The sequence below is a fragment of the Wyeomyia smithii genome, chromosome 3, assembly GCF_029784165.1.
Source record: "Wyeomyia smithii strain HCP4-BCI-WySm-NY-G18 chromosome 3, ASM2978416v1, whole genome shotgun sequence".
Taxonomy (NCBI): Eukaryota; Metazoa; Arthropoda; class Insecta; order Diptera; family Culicidae; genus Wyeomyia; species Wyeomyia smithii.
The window spans coordinates 147,651,178-147,668,721 of NC_073696.1; the positions used below are offsets into that span (position 1 = coordinate 147,651,178).

General features: G+C 37.9%; 1 protein-coding gene across 1 annotated transcript; it reads left to right on the forward strand.

Annotated features, from left to right (window-relative positions):
* The first annotated feature begins 12,142 nt into the window (after window positions 1-12,142).
* Window positions 12,143-17,265, forward strand: LOC129728674 (uncharacterized). Its single transcript, XM_055687124.1, has 4 exons — window positions 12,143-12,332; window positions 12,444-14,048; window positions 14,174-16,424; window positions 16,467-17,265. The coding sequence occupies exons 1-4, from the start codon at window positions 12,143-12,145 to the stop codon at window positions 17,263-17,265; spliced, it is 4,845 nt and encodes a 1,614-aa protein (XP_055543099.1).
* The last annotated feature ends 279 nt before the right edge of the window (window positions 17,266-17,544 follow it).

Genomic DNA, 17,544 nt, shown 5'->3' on the forward strand with positions numbered 1-17,544 from the left:
ATTCAATGAATACTCAATGGCTGTATGAAATTTCTCATTTTTCCATAGAGGATCAACGGCTTTATCTACGCTAAAATCTTCAGTGCAGTTTGTGAACAAGAGATCTAAAAAACAGTTCAGTTCATTTCGTATTGCGTTTACTTGATATAATCCTAACTGACTGGTCGTGTCGAAAATTTGCTGTAGTGCCTCGTTATCTCCTACTATAGGAAGCAACAGTGATTCGTTATCGCAGTCCTTGATGAAGTCTGCATCGTTTTGATTGAAATCGCCGTATATATGAATTTTAATTTCCGGGTCAGAGTTACAAATTACTGAGTTGGCGGTTTCTAAAAATAATTCATAATATTGTTTTTTTGCAAATTGTGGAGGGAAGTATACTGATGCAAAAATGTGGCATTGACCGTTTAATACAGTTTTGACCCAAACATCGTCAAATTCTTTATACTTCATCGTTGGGACCAACTCTGCATCGAACTTTGTCTTGACGGCTACTAGTACACCGCCACCAGATTTTTTATCAGTTAACAAAAGATCACGATCGCTTCTGAATACTTGATAACTGTTTCCAAAAACCTCCTCACTCTTTATACTTTCAGACCAACTTGTTTCCGTTCCTATAATGATTGAATACATACAACCACTAATCTTTTTACTGAGAATATCAATTTTTTTTGAACTACTCATTCTGTTAAAATTCTGGCAATAAATTACAAACTCTTCAGAGTCACGTCTTGAATTACTCTCTTTCTCATCGAAAGGAGTCATTATTTCCGAAAAATCGGTCTATAAAATTTGTCGGCACTTTCCCTTGCGCGTTGCAGGGATTGAATCCTCTGGTTGTTCAAGTGTCTACTATAAGAATTAAGGTCTTCGGAAGCCGCTTGTTTCGGTACGCCGAATTCTTCATGTACCTCGAAGAAAAATTTCCTGAGCTCCTCCGCAGCTACTGGTAGTCCCTCTGATGCCAAAGTAATTTGTATGCTGGCTTTCGTCATACCGTCGTAGCAAACCGTTGGGTCTTTGTCATGCATGTACGCAAGGTAAAGACGTACAAGGTGCATAATTTTTGGATCTCGTAAACGCGCCTTCAGAAAACGCCCGTCTCCAACAGCTGATTGTTGTGTTAGGTTGACAACAGGAGGCCGCATGGGATCGAGCGACCACGATGTTGGGTGCGATTCTAATGTTGCTTTCGAAGTAGTGTTCTCATTTGGTGGCGATTCAATATTATGTTGGTTCTGGTTGTCTGAACGGTAAGGGTTTATGGTTTCACCCTTCCGGAAGTTGATGGAATTTGGAACTGCGAGGCCTGCTATAGGGTGGTCAATAGTTGATAGTGGTCTGGCAAATTTAACTTTGGCGGTTGCCAGTAACTGTTTATCCGATCCATTGACACGGATCTGGTCGTTTTGGTAAGTGTGTGTGAACTTGTGGTTGTTGTTGACATAGTTACTATTCGTTGTCTTGTTACTGTTGCTGTTGCTGTTGGTGGTATGGTTTCGATTGTTGTTGAAGTTTTTCGATTCAATATATTGTCGCCTCCTGCGTTTCCTGTTTCGTCTAGATTTTTCGGCAGCCTTTTCTTGGAGCCTACGAGTCCGTTGTCTAGCATCATAATCCGACCAGTCTGGCATCCAGCGCCATTTATTGCCCAAAAATCGCCATCCTGGCGAAGAATGGTCCGTTATGGGCTTCGTAGTTTTATTGTTAGCTGCCAAAGTTTGATTTAATTCTTCATGCAGTGACTTGTGTTGTTGTGATGCGCTAGTTTGATTTATTTGGAGACTGGTAATAGCTCCAGAGACAAATTTTACCTCGTCGAGAATTTCACGAAGAGCAGAATCAGCATTAGACTGCGCTGAACCGGTTTCAATTGTAGCGAGTAGTTTGTTTATTGATCCTGTCGTTGAGTTTGTAGCTGCTGCTGCTGCTGCTGTCGCTGCTGACTTAGCCATCGCTAAGTTTAATTTCATTCAGGCTTTTTTCAATATGCTCCAGCAAGTTATCATGAGTCGCGCTGAGATTTTTATAATTTGAAAGCAGCTTATGGTTTACTTCAAGCGTCTTTCCGATATTTTCTGAGATGTTTCTGAGATGAGATGTCAGAGCCTTAAGATTTAGGTCGGTCACGAACTTTTCCTGGCAGTCCTGACATAGCGGCAGCATAAAAGTCCGCAGGATTTCCTCGTGATTTCTTTGTGCACCTATGCACGCAGCATGAAATGTTCGGTTACAGATTCCGTGACAACGCCAGAGGTAGCGATTGTCATCTTGCGCACAGTTTACGATACCGCACTTCATTGCACTCGCGACGTTAACAAATGACCGTATCAAGTAAAAACAAATAAACTACTTTTGAATGCTTGCGCGCGTTCCACACGTCGTCGGTTGGATGAAAAAAAAAAATGTTGAGGTACAAAAAAAAGTTGAGTAGTAAAAAAAAATGTATATATATACTATAGTGCAGCACGCGCGTCCGAACTCGACGACGGTCCGTACACGACCACATCGCAGCTGAGCAAATACAAGTGAAACCTATTTTGACCGACAATCAGTTGTGGGCTCCATAATCAAAAAGAGGTGGTGACGTAGGTACTGCCAGGTAAATCTTGAGAAGTTCGAAATACAAGCGCTCATGGAGAAGAACTTAATTCATTCCCAATCATGACGTGGAATCATTAGAATCGTTTTTCAATAAACTGTTTTTCATTCGTTAACATTTCCTCGAGTATTTGTCCGTGCAAGTCCAAGTCCGATATTATCATACAATTTTTTATTTACTCGATAATTTTGAGAAATAGCAATCTAAAAAATAGGCAGTCAAAAAAAAAACCTGCGGAACATTGAGAATATTATTATAATTCATTGGCGCTCTTCGATATTTGACCAGCCGGCGGTCGCCTGCTTCACCTTCGTGTTAATCCGCCCCTGGCAACAACCTATGCATTTTCGAAGAATTTAGCAGGTAAATATCTGGTTAAAACTGTCACTGCAACACACCAGTTTGGAAGCAGATGATGAAAGTGATGAACCAATTAGATGAAACAAAACGGTATTCATATTTGGAAACAGTTTCGCAGGAACACAAAAATATTTTTCGCAATATGTTCAAGTCGAACTGGAACTTCGTCATGGAGTATGGAAAAAAAAAAGCATCTCAAAAAATATTCAAACAACTAACGCTAGGATTAATAGCCTCCCACATGTTTGCTTTGCCCCACCACGCAATTTTCTAATGTATGTGATTTATATTAGGTGAAAAAATCCAAAAGCCAAATCTGAAATATAAGCAATACGCACTGTTGATTAGTCTCCAGTTTTTTCAATGTTATTGATATCAGTCAATTTTTTGGTCGAGATCATATGCCAAAAAGGATACATTATTCAATCCTCTGGTAAGCCAGCCGGATTCGCGTCAAAGTTAAAACTGACGATCCACATACTTCCATTTCGGATGTCTGGTTCAGAGTCTGCGAGTGAAAATGTCCGTTTTTTTAATTTTTAAGAAAGAACCAATCACAGTTTTATATGTTTGATTACATCAGAACAATGCAAAACAAGTTTGACTGTAAAATTGGACCAGTTTTCCCACAAGTTTCTATTTTCCACTTCTTTATTTCTTAGATTGAACAAATCGTGGGAAAAAAGTAACACACAAAACTAACTAAGTAGTACTACAAGTTTATCGAATAGTGTAATGCTCTAACTCCTATGCCTGAAGCGTAAGAGCCCTTATTCAGTCAATATTCGCGGTGAATATTGTAATATTCACCGCGAATATTGGCTAAACATCCCGCTGAATAAGGGCTCTCACACTTTAGGCACAAAAGTTAGAGCATTGCTTTCTTCAACAAACTTGTAGCATTACTTTAGAGCTGCAAGTTTGTCGTACATCAATTTAGAAAATTGTATTTGTGGAGCGAGCTATCGGCACGCGGCTAATTGAATGGAATTGACACCCCGAAATTGAATATGTAACTTTGCTGGGCATTCCACACTCCAGCCGGTCTGATGGTAAATACTGATCAAACAATGCTTATCGTAAAATTTTGAATTGAGGCTGACGGTTGAGTCACTCCATTTTCTCAGTTGTTTTTCATGAATAGAATATATCAGTATCGTTGGTTGACATCTGTTTTAAATGAGGCGACTCTCGAAGCAGGATTTCTAACGCTGTAATTCCTTCAATGTATTTGTTGATTTCGAGTAGAACTCCTAAAAACTCTCTTCTTTTCTTAGTTTTTCGATCTCACATGGTTCCTCAAGACATTTTAAGAAATTAAGTGGGAGATACAAAGTTTCACTTCACGTCGGGCTCGAATACAAATACCCAGTCGTAACCTATGTATCAGGGTGCCATTGAAAATAGATTTTTCGTTTTCTCAAAAAAAAAAAAAAAAAAAAAAAAAAAAAAAAAAAAAAAATATATATATATATATATATATATATATATATATATATATATATATATATATATATATATATATATATATATATATATATATATATATATATATATATATATATATATATATATATATATATATATATATATATATATATATATATATATCACCAGCTCTTCCGCTAAACGAATTTCGAAGGTTAATTTCTTCCCATATGTTCCATTGGCCCCAGCTCAAAAATTTTTAAACGCCAGAAAGCCAATTTTTTCCGGAACTACACCAGATCTCGACGTTTATGACTTTTCAAGGCATTTGGCATAAAAAAATCGATGTGTATTTTTTCATTAGTCAAAAAGTTGAAACATTGATCACGTGTTCACAAAGTCCGATTTAGCTGAAAATGAATTTAGCTGAAATTTAGCTGAATTTAGCTGAAATTTAGCTGAATTTAGCTGAAATTTAGCATGCGGACTTTTTTCGAGATAACTTAACTTTTAAACCCTACGATTAAGGGGATATATCTACCAAATGCTCAAAAAACAAGGCTTTTTTCATGAATCTCTTTACAGGACATTTGAGATGTAAGGTATATAATTATTATATCATTGGATTGAGCAACTCTTGCAGAATAGAAAAAATATTTTTATTGCTATTTTTGTTACAAAGTGGCGGCTGTGCAGCGATTGCCGTGAAACGCTTTTTTTAAAGTTGTTTCGCGGCGAGCAGTAGAAGTCGTGCCCAACCTCACCTATAACCAAAACAAAAAAATTTTCATTATCTACATAAGTGTCGCTAGTGAAGTACACATGATTATATTTTTAGAATATTTCTTCGCAAAATGGCAACGGTTTGAAAAAAAAATTTCTGTTTCGACAAAAAAAATAGACTTTGATTGTTTATAACTTTAGTTACTGTTAATCAATCGTTAAAATCGTGTGTACTTCACTAGATGATCTAATGAAAAAGCTACAGTTAAAATTTCAATTCAATCGGATGTTAACTTTTTCAGTTCTACTGCTCGCCGATTTTGAAAACATGGTTTTGAGAAAAACGCGTTTAAAGTTTCAAATTGCTATAAATCTCAAGAATCGCAACAGTAAAGCCCCTAATAATTTTTTAACCTTCAGTTAACTACCTCTGTGCCGTAAAGTTGTCCTTTCTGGGTTTTATTTTCCTCTTCTTCCTTTTATTTTATCTGATCTAAGGCTGCGCCTACGCTCTTTCGTGGTATCAGACATGCGACGCTCAGTGACTTTGACGCAGTTGGCGTCCGATCTCACGCAAAACTCAAACTTTTCACTCATATTTAAGTACTTTTGAGTATGACTCACAGTTAAACAGTAACAAAAAACTCAAACAAAGAAAATACATAACGAGAACGGCTGATCTACTAAACAAATGGAAATCGTGAGTAAACACGTGCTGTAGAGACGCTATAACGATCGAAACTTGATGCAGCGACCTCTATATTACAAATTTGAAACACGATATCGATCATAGGTAACTTCTACTAGTTTACAAAGCCTCGAAATTAAAAACAAAAACGAACATCGCCAAAATAAACGAAAAACGTTTTTTTGAAGCATGAAAGTTGTTCGGTAAAAATAGATTTAAACGAATTTTGAGTTTAGATCAGTACTTGAGCGATGTAGATTGTGATTCTAGGATAGTTTTAGCATGATTTAAGCCAATAAAAAAATGACAACAAAAAAAATTTTTTGGTAGTTTAGAAAGTTTTAGATAATAACAAAATACAAATTTTTCTAAAAAAAGAAGTTAATTCTGATGATCCAACTCCGGGATAGATTGATTTTTAGGTAAAATTATGTCAATTTACAAAATCGAATTATTTAAAATTGTGAATGTTTGTGAAGTATTACTCAACGTCATTTGTTTTGGCATGTTTCGAGGTACAAGTACACATATTTTTCAGAATCGGGACTCTTCGGGGACTTTATCTTTTCATAGTTTTAAAACATCGATTTTTGACTACTTTTTTCTCCTAAATACTGCTCAAAAACTAGTTTTTCCTCTTAATTGATATCTTAACCACTTTAGATCAACTTATGATGTATTAGACAGTTTAGAAAAAAATAAAATGCAAAACGCATGCGGTTACTTAGATATTACATCAACATGAACAATCGGTAATAGTACCCTGAGCTTATCACTTCACCTCGAACAATGCTATCATCCATCCTCATGCAAAACCCGAAGTTTGAAGTAGGCGGTGCCTTGAGCCTGGAGCCGTGAGCTAAACCAATCTGTCAATATTGATACTAAGCTGTTTACGCTTAAGTTGCGTTGTTTTAAACAGTGCTTCACACGGGTTTGTTAGTGTTTGTTACGAATAATATTGCGTATCGTAACATTGGCTGTATATCAACCAATAAGAGGTAAATTGTTCGAAATATGAAAGGAGAAAAAAGGTGAATCACGGACGTAAAATCGAATCGTGTACGGGACCACGGGCTATCAAAATTGGTTGGCACTTCGAAAGAAAATAATGAAAGTGTTAAAAAAGTTATTGCTTGGTCTTGCACAGATATTACATTCATATTCATTACATACAATTGGGGAACTGCTCCATTATTCATCTCAGCCCGTATATTCATCTCATTCAACATGTAAACACAATTTAAAACAGGAAAAAATGCATATTTTCTTCTTAAACCAATCTGCTAATCCATGGAATGGATTCTTCTTAGTTCACTTTAGATTTCTCATCAAGTAGAAACCTCAAAAACTCACTTAAAAGCTCTAAATCTGATATAATAGTCAGGCATCTGCACTCGGAAACTCATTTATTTCAATCACCTACCTCAGAAAACAAAATCCGCGCATTGTCCGTACGGTTACAATGGGACTCGTTCAGCAGCCAACCAAAGTTTTTCTCATCACTAGCGGACCATTTTTTATTTTAATCACTAAACAAAAATACTCACTACACTAAGAATACTTTGATCTTTGAAACGTTTACCTCAAATTTCCAAAAAACAGCTTGAACTAGCAGAAATATATGAGATGATTTTCTACAATTCCTAAATTTCAACTGTATGTATTTTCATCTGTTTTCACTGCCTTGAAGAAAAAAAAAGTTGCCAAATCGGTTTCTGTTAATACGAACAAATCATACTGAAAATGTTGAATTATTCCGACATAATTGACATAAATGGACAGCACTGCAGTGGTTACCTAGGTTACGAATTTTGCACGTAAACAACTACAGCGGATATCTAGGTAACCTACTATGAGGGGCTGCGGCTACGTTCATTCATGATAATGTGATTCATTCATGATTAACAGTGCATTGAAGTGTGATGAATATGGGGGCGTCGTGAGATGAATAATTGACCAGTGATTTATGGTTTGAGATGGATATGGAAGCGTTGTGCAAAATGGTTTGTTTTACAAAATTCAGGATAAATCTAGCTAAGTTTACTAAATATACAATACTGAACGATTCTATAAGAGCACGTAAGCGTATTTTGTTTATTTGTTCAATGATTTTGTGAAAATTTGTTGTTTAATCAGTGCATTTTTCGTGAATATCGGCTTAATGAGATGAATAATGGAGCAGTTCCCCTATCTCAGTAACCGCATGAGTTTTGCCTTTTTTCTAAACTGTCTAATACATCTAATATTGATCAAAAGTGGTTAAGATATCATTTAAGTGAAAAAAAAAAACTAGTTTTTGGGCAATATTCAAGAGAACAAGGTAGTTGAAAAGCGATATTTTAAAACTATGAAAATACGAAGTTCCCGTAGAGTCCCGATTCTGAAAAATTCGTGCACTTGTACCTCGAAACATGCCAAAACAAATGACGTTGAGTGATACTTCACAAAAATTGATAATTTTAAATAATTTTATTTTGAAAATTGACATAATTTTACCTTAGAATCGATCTATCTCAGAGTTGTCTCAACAGAAATAACTTCTTTTTTTAGACAAATTTGTATTTTGTTATTATCTAAAACTATCTAGAACATCTCAAGTCGATCAGAAGTAGTTAAGATATAATTTAATTGAAATAACTAGTAGTAGGTAGTCTTTTAAAGAAAACGGTTATATTTCTTCAGAAATAAGACATAGGAATTTTGTGTCTTCGGCAAAGTTTTATGAAATCGATAGCTCTACAAATTTGCCGAAGATCAAAATTGAATATCTCGTAAAATAAAATAGTTAATTTTTCCAAGTGCGATACTAGCTTAATAAGCAATTAAATGAAAATGTCAGATAATTCTAATCAGTATTCTGAACAATTCAGGACAGGATGTCCAAAAGAGAAATAAGAATTGTTAAGAATTAAGTAGACAAACAATTTAACAACCAGCAAAAAAATGACTATCGGCGCAATAAAAATTACCTCGGCGGCGCGCCGACTCAAAATCATCGGCGGCGCACAGTGGGACGATATCAAAAATAGTAGGACATTGGTGTTTGTGACGAAACGCATGGTTTTAGCGTTTCGATGTCTTCTAAAAAGTTTCTCAGCTTCATAAGTACTTTATTTTGACGATAATTTTTTTTCATTAAGGGGGTTTTACACCAAAATAAAAAAATTAACTTTTTTATTTCTTAATGAACTTGGTATCTTGCTTCCGACACATTGTAGAACTAGCTATTACAAGCAAGTTTGTAGAGCATTGGAAAATTCTATCTCTGCACCTGACAAATTTATAAGGTATTAAAGTAAAGCACCCCCTTAAAATGTGTTTTTGCGTGATAACGCTCTTATCTTAATTTTGCCATTGTTCAAGTGTTCCACAAACTTTAAACTAACATTAATTGTCACATTGTCTCAGAAGAAAATGTATCGTTATCTCTTAATTTGGAGGAGTTATATCTGTTTTTGCACTTTTATGGTACAATTTTTGAGAGAACATATCTTGTGGAAAGGCAGATGTTGGCAGCTACTTTCAGTTTCATTTTATTTGGATACTTATTCCCTCCAATTGTGTATATATATCGTACTGGAATCTAAGGGGATTGATAGTAATTTTTCGGAAATTAGATTGCTATTTTTTGTAATTTGATTATTTTTTAACCAACTTTTTTTTTAAATCGGGCAACCATTGCCCGTAAATGAGTAAACCATGGACATTTGGTGAATTAACAGGTGCTCGGAAATTTTAGCGGAGTGTTGAAATGTGTAACTTTGAAAAATCCGAGTTGTTTGACGTCTGGTTTAAGTCAGATTCGCTGGTACGAAATGGAAATGTTATGAATTATATTTTTTTAAAGATTTTTAATTATCTATATATATATATATATATATATATATATATATATATATATATATATATATATATATATATATATATATATATATATATATATATATATATATATATATATATATATATATATATATATATATATATATATATATATATATATATATATATATATATATATATATATATATATATATATATACATCTATATATATACTATCTATATATTATATTATTATTAATTATCTCTTTAATTATCTCTTGCATTCCTAAACTGTTTGGGGCAATTGTCAATGAAAAAATATTTGCTCAAGTCAAAAATCGAATAACAGACAAACAACACGGCTTGTTCGAGGCCGCTCTACATCGACAAATTTACTTGAATTCGTAGATCACTCATTGAATGCAATGGATAATGGTAACCGTGTTGAAGCTCTCTATCTAAAAAAGCATTTGATTGTATTGACATACCAATGCTACTTTTTAAACTGCAAAAAAATGGAATTGAGTCTGGTCTCCTGAAGTGGCTTGAATCATATTTAACAAACAGGCAACAAACAAGAAAATTTAATAGAAAAAAGTCAAATCCCATTCAAGTTACTTCAGGTGTTCCCCAAGGCTCCCACTTGTGACGCAATTTTTGCAACGGTCACAATATAATCCTTTGGTCACTGGGTCGGCTAGATCGTTACAAGTATTTATATTGTTAATAGTTTAAGTGTAAAAATTGTTGTCAGTAAATGTTTAAGCTAAAATTATTTGTCAACGCTCCATAGTTTTATGTTTGAGTTATGTTTAATTTTTGCTTAATAGCCACGGGTGGTGTCATTAGAGTTAAGGTTTGTAAATATTCGATTCATTTGGTCAAACGTCATTTTTTCTCTTTAATATTATATATATTTAAATTTGCGTTTCTCGTAATTAAAATAAAAATATGATGCTAAAAATCTATTAAATAAATTTTCATGTAACTAAATTTAAAATAAAATATGTATTGGTAAAACGAAACAAGCGTTAGTATACAAAACAAAATGCATGTGTTCCAAAATTAGAATAAAATTCTATATTCAACCCTGACACCAACCCAAACAAAAACGATAAAAAAATTGTAAACCCTTAAACTCTGATACGGCGAGAAGGACAGGGCGGTGCGATGCGAGGCAGGGAGGGTCTGCGATGGAAAGCGGACTGTTAAGGGATAAAAGGGGGCGGACAACAGACTCTCGCTCTCTTGATAATATTTCACCCGGAGGTGTAAGTTGTGTGTGGCCAACCAAGGCAAGTTATTCGACAAAGTTAGTGTCGTGTGTGCTCGAAAACGCCATTTCGTTCGTTGGCGGTACTTTTACGCCATTTTGGGACATCAAGCCTATGCAACCAACCGGTGGGAAGAAATTCATCGTGCCCGCAACTCCTCCGGTGAATTGGCTGCTCGTCATTAGGCCAATATTCGCCAGTAAATCCAGCAATCATCGGCCGTTCGTCATCAGGCCAAGACTGGCTGAAAATCCGAGATTTCCTGTACCTGAAGCGGGACGCCGCTGCGTCCGTTGCATCACGGAGACAACTTCAACAACGAGCATCGATCATCGTTCCGGAGCCCCCTCGCATCCCTTCAGTCGACCAACCAGCCCAGCAGCCAACAGCACGCGGTGTGCTGAAGCAACGATTTCTCATCAATATGCGCAAGTAAAATTTACCCCACTTACTAACAATAGTGTTTAATACAAACAGTTTAAAATAAACATGTCTGGTCTAGTAACGAAATTTAACTGTTTTTTCTAAGTTCTTTGCTTGTTTCTGCTTGAAATATTCGTTAAATTTTCACTCAGTGACCATAGGTGGGTTGAAAGTCCGCCCAGTGAATTATCCACCAGGAGACCAAAAGTGACGACCCAGAGCGGGCAAGTATTCGAGTCGCGAAAACGTACGAGAAATTGTAGTAGAAGTTACTCAAAACGTAAAAATTGGCGCCCAACGCAAAATTTGATAAAAAGTGATTTACTTCCTAGACCAGAAGTAAATCCCTTTTTAGATGGTCTCCTGGGGAAAATTCATTAAACTATCGTTTTATTCATTGTCATCAGATTGATATAAAAATTCGAAAGTTAATCAGAAAAAGTGGTTTATAAAAAAATCAGAATCGTTGCGAGTGATGATAAATCCCTTGTGTCAAGTGCCGTCAGAATCGCGTCAGGTTGAGTAGAAGTGTCAGATATAGTTATCGTTTATATCGCTTCGATAGAAATGTCAAACGCCGTTTGTTCATTTGTTTCGCTGGTAGCATTTTTCGTAGGAAATTAAATTGAATTTGGTTTTTCTATACTCTTCAAGCAAAAGTTTGATAATCTCATAGGGTTTAATATTTCGAAATAGAGTGAAAAATTGCAGCGCTTTTAAGAATTTCGTAGGTTTAAATTAATCATTTGGATATGGCTGTTGCACGTCTGACATTTGATCAGGCAAGTGAGTTGTTGTTTGGGTGGTATTATGCTATGAGAGTGGATTTTTTGACTGATGAGGAGTTAGACCATGAACTAATCTCCCGCGCAGTTAATATTTCTCCGAGTCTCGACAAACCACGTAAACGAAAATGGTTAAAAGAGCAACTAAAGAAGGAAAAGGAGGGAAGTAGTGATAAATGTTTACGGATCTTGGGCGATCCAAATCAAGAGCTGAAGCAATGTATGGCCAAGCTTACTGATTTGAAAACTAACTTAGAGATAAATACGAGTGAAGAGGAAAATAGAATTTTATATACACGGATGCTACACTTATGTATTCGCATGTTAACAGCTTTAACCGACTCACGGGGCTCGCCCAATCTGCATGGGCAAATACAAAATACGATTGTAGAACTAGCTGAGAATTTAGAGACTGTCTTTGGTAACAATATCGTATCGCAGATGATTCCTAATGATCCCGTTCCGACTGATGAGAATTTAGATTCTACTGATAGTCCTGACCTCACCGATGATGAGCGAATAGATTCGCGCGCGATTGAATTTAATAAAGATGATTGGGCACGGTTTTATGCTTTACAAGCTAGAATTACGGAGTTAGAGACCGAATTGGCACGAGTTAAAGTCACCAAGAATGCAGTTACTCAAACTGTAAATGACGAAGAGGAAATTGCGGACGGTTTACGTCCCGATTCACATAAAATAAATCCTTTTCCTTTCTCCCGAAATCACCATCCGGTTTCCATTGGTCCTGACAACACAATTCCCAATCAAAATTCAAATCCCATCCTAAGACAAACAGTTCCCGATAACCCCCACATTCTTCAAAGTTCTCTACATCACCCTTACTATCCTTATTTCTCGAATCCTAATTCTTTTAGTGTCTCTGCTTATCCACACTTTTCAAATATTCCAGAGTATCCTGTAAGATCCAGCATTCCAAATCCTGCCCAATATTCCTCCGCTATGCCCAACTTACCTCATCCTAATCCCAACTTACCCTCGATGCCAAATCGACACACACTACCCGTCTCAAAATGGAACGTAGCCAAGTATGGTGGCGATGATCAAGGCTGGAAACTAAACGAGTTCTTAGAACTAGTACACGCACTTGCGCAAGCCGAACATGTATCTGAAACCGAAATTTTCGAATCAGCGATTCATTTATTCGCTAATTCTGCCCTTAAGTGGTATATGACACAGCGAGCAACCGGTAGACTGCTTAATTGGCAGCATTTAGTATTCGAACTCAAACGCACATTCATGCATCCAGAGCTCGACGCCTGGATAAAGAAGAAAATTTACCACCGACTTCAGCAGAGAAATGAATCATTTCACGAATTCTACTTTGAAGTCGAAAAACTATTTCGCACAATGAATGTACAAATCCCCGAATACGAAAAACTACAAATTTTACTTCAAAATATACGACCGGACTACAAACGTGCCCTAGCGTTCACTCCGATCGTAGACTTATTCTCGCTGGTTTCAGCTGCTCAAAAGTTAGATTCGATCAACTTTTCATCTTACCATAAATTTTTAGGGAACGAAAGGACGGTGCAAATTGTCGAAGATACGAGTTCCAAATCTAAAAAGAAAGACAAACAGCAACCACAGACTCAGAAAAGTATCGCGCAAGCGGCAGTTAGTTCGCAGCCCGGCCACATCAAGCAGTATCCAACGTCACCGGCGCAAAGTAACTCTCGATTTAATCAGTCTTCCAAAAATAATCAACAAACAGTAAACTCACAAGAAAAACCGAATTCCTCGAATAGTTCCTCTAGGCCCGAGCCCATTGCGGGACCTTCAGGACCCCAAAAACTGTTCAACCTAGAAAACCTGGTGAACGCACACGTACCGCCAGCTAGTAACACCTGCTTTAATTGCGGCCGAGCCGGACATCATATGGCTATGTGCCGGCAGCAACGCAATATCTTTTGTAGCTTGTGTGGACTTCGCGGTTTTCCAACAAATTATTGCCCCTACTGTTTAAAAAACGGTCCGCGCGCGACCCAAAATCGCGGTTCGCAAAGTACAGACGCGTAAAACATACTTACCTTGAAGCGAGTAATCCACCACCGTTCTGGATACCCTCGAACGATGCTTCGCATCTTGACACTTCAGAAACTTTGCACATTTCTTACCCGGTAGCGAATGACAACCGACCGTACGTTAACATAAAAATTTATGAATATTCGTTACACGCGCTTCTGGATAGCGGTAGTAACTATACCCTGATTAGTGAAACCGTTTATTCAAAGCTCAGTAACAAAAAGTTACAGCAACCGTTCAAAAGGGTAACTCTACGATCTGCTAGTGGAGATGAGCTTAACATCCTAGGGCAAGCTCAACTTCCATTTAACTTTAAAGGGAGCATTAAAATGATACCTACCTTAGTGATCAAAAACCTTTCTATTAATTGTATCTGTGGAATGGATTTTTGGAACCGCTTCAAAATTCAACCGATTATGCAAAAGAAAATAAAGGAAACACTACTGACTACGATTGACGAGACATCAAACCAGGCGTCCGCTTCAATATTAAACGAGACAGAAATCGCTGCTATCGAAAACGTTAAAAAAATGTTTCTGCCTGCTAGAGAGGGAGAGTTAACTCTGGCTAAAGGGGCAGAACATAAAATAGTTTTAGGAGAAGAGTGGAAAAACAAACCACCCGTGCGACAATTCCCATATGTAATGTCCCCCAAGACGCAAGAACTTGTCGCGGTGGAACTTAACCGTCTGCTTGATCTCGGAATCATTGAACGAAGCTCTTCGGATTGGTCATTGAACTGTGTGCCGGTGATCAAACCGAACAAAGTTAGATTATGCCTTGATGCCCGTAAGATCAACGAAAGAACCGTTAGAGATGCGTACCCGTTACCCCATCCTGGGCGAATCCTGGGACAGCTTCCGGAGGCGAGGTATTTATCCACGATAGACCTCTCCGAAGCTTTCCTACAGGTGCCCTTAGAGAAGCAATCACGGAAATATACCGCCTTTAGTGTGCAAGGGAAAGGGTTGTTTCAATACACCCGAATGCCTTTTGGGCTGATTAACAGTCCTGCTACTTTAGCAAGACTAATGGACAAGGTTCTTGGCCATGGCGTACTTGAACCGCACGTTTTCGTGTATCTGGACGATATCGTCGTAGTCACGGAAACGTTCGAGCAACATTTGCGTCTGCTCAAAGAGATTGCCCATCGGCTGAGAGAGGCAAATCTAAGCATAAATCTGGAGAAATCCAAGTTCGGGGTGTCTGAAATCCCATTCCTAGGTTATCTCCTGAGTGTTAACGGTCTTAGTGTCAATCCTGACAAAATTCGTCCGATCGTAGAATACGAAAGGCCTAATACCATAACAAAACTAAGGAGATTCCTAGGAATGGCCAATTACTACCGACGGTTCATTCCCGGGTTCAGCGGGGTGACCTCTGCTCTGACGGATCTCCTACAGAGCAAGACTAAAAACATTCAGTGGAATAATGCTGCTGAGGAAGCATTTTGCGTTATCAAAGAGCTACTGATCTCGTCACCCGTCCTGGGCAGCCCGGATTTCAGTAGGGAGTTTACAATCCAAACGGACGCGAGTGACGTGGCAATTGCGGGAGTGCTTACACAAGAACACGAGGGAGAGGAACGCGTTATTTCCTACTATTCGCATAAATTAACGACGCCACAAAAGAATTATCATGCCGCAGAAAAGGAAGCGTTGGCGGCCATCCTTTCCATCGATGCTTTTAGAGGGTACGTTGAAGGGTATCATTTCACCCTGATAACCGACTCCTCCGCACTAACCCATATCTTGACCACAAAGTGGAAGGTAGGTTCAAGGTGTAGTCGGTGGGCGTTAAATTTACAGCAGTTCGACATGTCTGTACGGCATCGCAAAGGCAAAGAAAACATAGTGCCTGATGCACTTTCTCGAAGTATCGCTGCGGTTACCGACTTTCCGTGGTACACTAACATGCTCGATAAAGTGTCCAACCGACCCGATGATTTTGTAGATTTCAAAGTTGACGGTAGTAAATTGTTTAAATTTGTCTCCATACCTGAAATTCATGATTCACGGTTCGAGTGGAAGCAAATTCCGCCTCCATCAGACATCGAAACGATTTTGAAAAGATGCCATGACGATGTTTTTCATCCCGGTTACGAAAAAACTGTAGGGCGGATCCGACAGCGGTATTATTGGCCAAAAATGGCTAATGAAGTACGAAAATACGTCCAACAGTGCGGTGTATGCAAGGAAGTAAAGGCCACTTCTGTCCCCGTAGTGCCAGAAATGGGAAAGATGAAAATTGCCACTCGACCCTGGTAGATAATTTCGGTGGATTTTGTCGGTCCTTTACCACGCAGTCGTCGCGGTAATCAACACTTGTTGGTTGTCTGCGATTATTTTTCCAAGTGGGTGATGATCCACCCCACTAAAAATGTCAGCAGTGCACCGATGTGCACGGTCTTAAGAGACCAGTGGTTCCTTCGTAATTCCGTCCCGGAAATTATAATTTCGGACAACGGTAGTAGCTTCGTGTCCAAGGAGTTCAAAAGTTTGTTAGATCGGTTCCAAATCACGCATTGGTTGAACACACGGTATCACTCCCAGGCCAACCCTGTGGAGCGCGTAAACCGTACAATCAACGCAGCTATCCGCACCTACGTAAGAGAAGATCAACGTCTGTGGGACACACGAGTCTCCGAAATTGAGATGGCACTTAACACTAGTGTGCATACTTCGACAAGTTTCACTCCGTTTTTTATAACACACGGACATGAATTTTTCGAAGCGGGAATCGACCACAAACTAGAACGCACTAACGAAAAATTAACTCCCGAGCAACTGCACGAACGTCGTGAGAAAATGTTTAATCGCATCTTCGAGACCGTACGCAAAAATCTTGAAAAGGCACACGCATCATCTCAGCATCGGTACAATTTACGCAGCCGCCGGTTCGCGAAATCGTTCGTTGAAGGACAGTTGGTATATCGTAAAAATATGAAACCGTCCAGCGCAGCGAATAATTATAACTCGAAGTACGGGCCACAGTATCTACCGTGCCGAGTGAAGGCAAAGCTAGGCTCTTCCTCCTATGAGTTAGAGGATCTGACCGGAAAAAGTCTCGGCGTTTGGCCAGCGGTACATTTGAAACCCGGTTGACTCGAAAAACTTCGCGAATATGTTCTCCGTGTCAAAAAAAAAAAAACAAACAAACACACACCCGCACTGCCATCATAGTGTATTCTTGGTTTCTTGGTGAAAATTAGATTTTCCTCTACGCTCAGTTTGCCGTCATTGCTTCATCCATCCAATTTTCGGTACTTGTTTTGGATCCTTTATTCGTTTAACCCTACAAAAAAGAAAAAAACTAACTATTATGCAGTTATACTTACCAAAATTCCTTTTTCGCTCCGTTCTTTGCTGGAGCGAGTAACCACG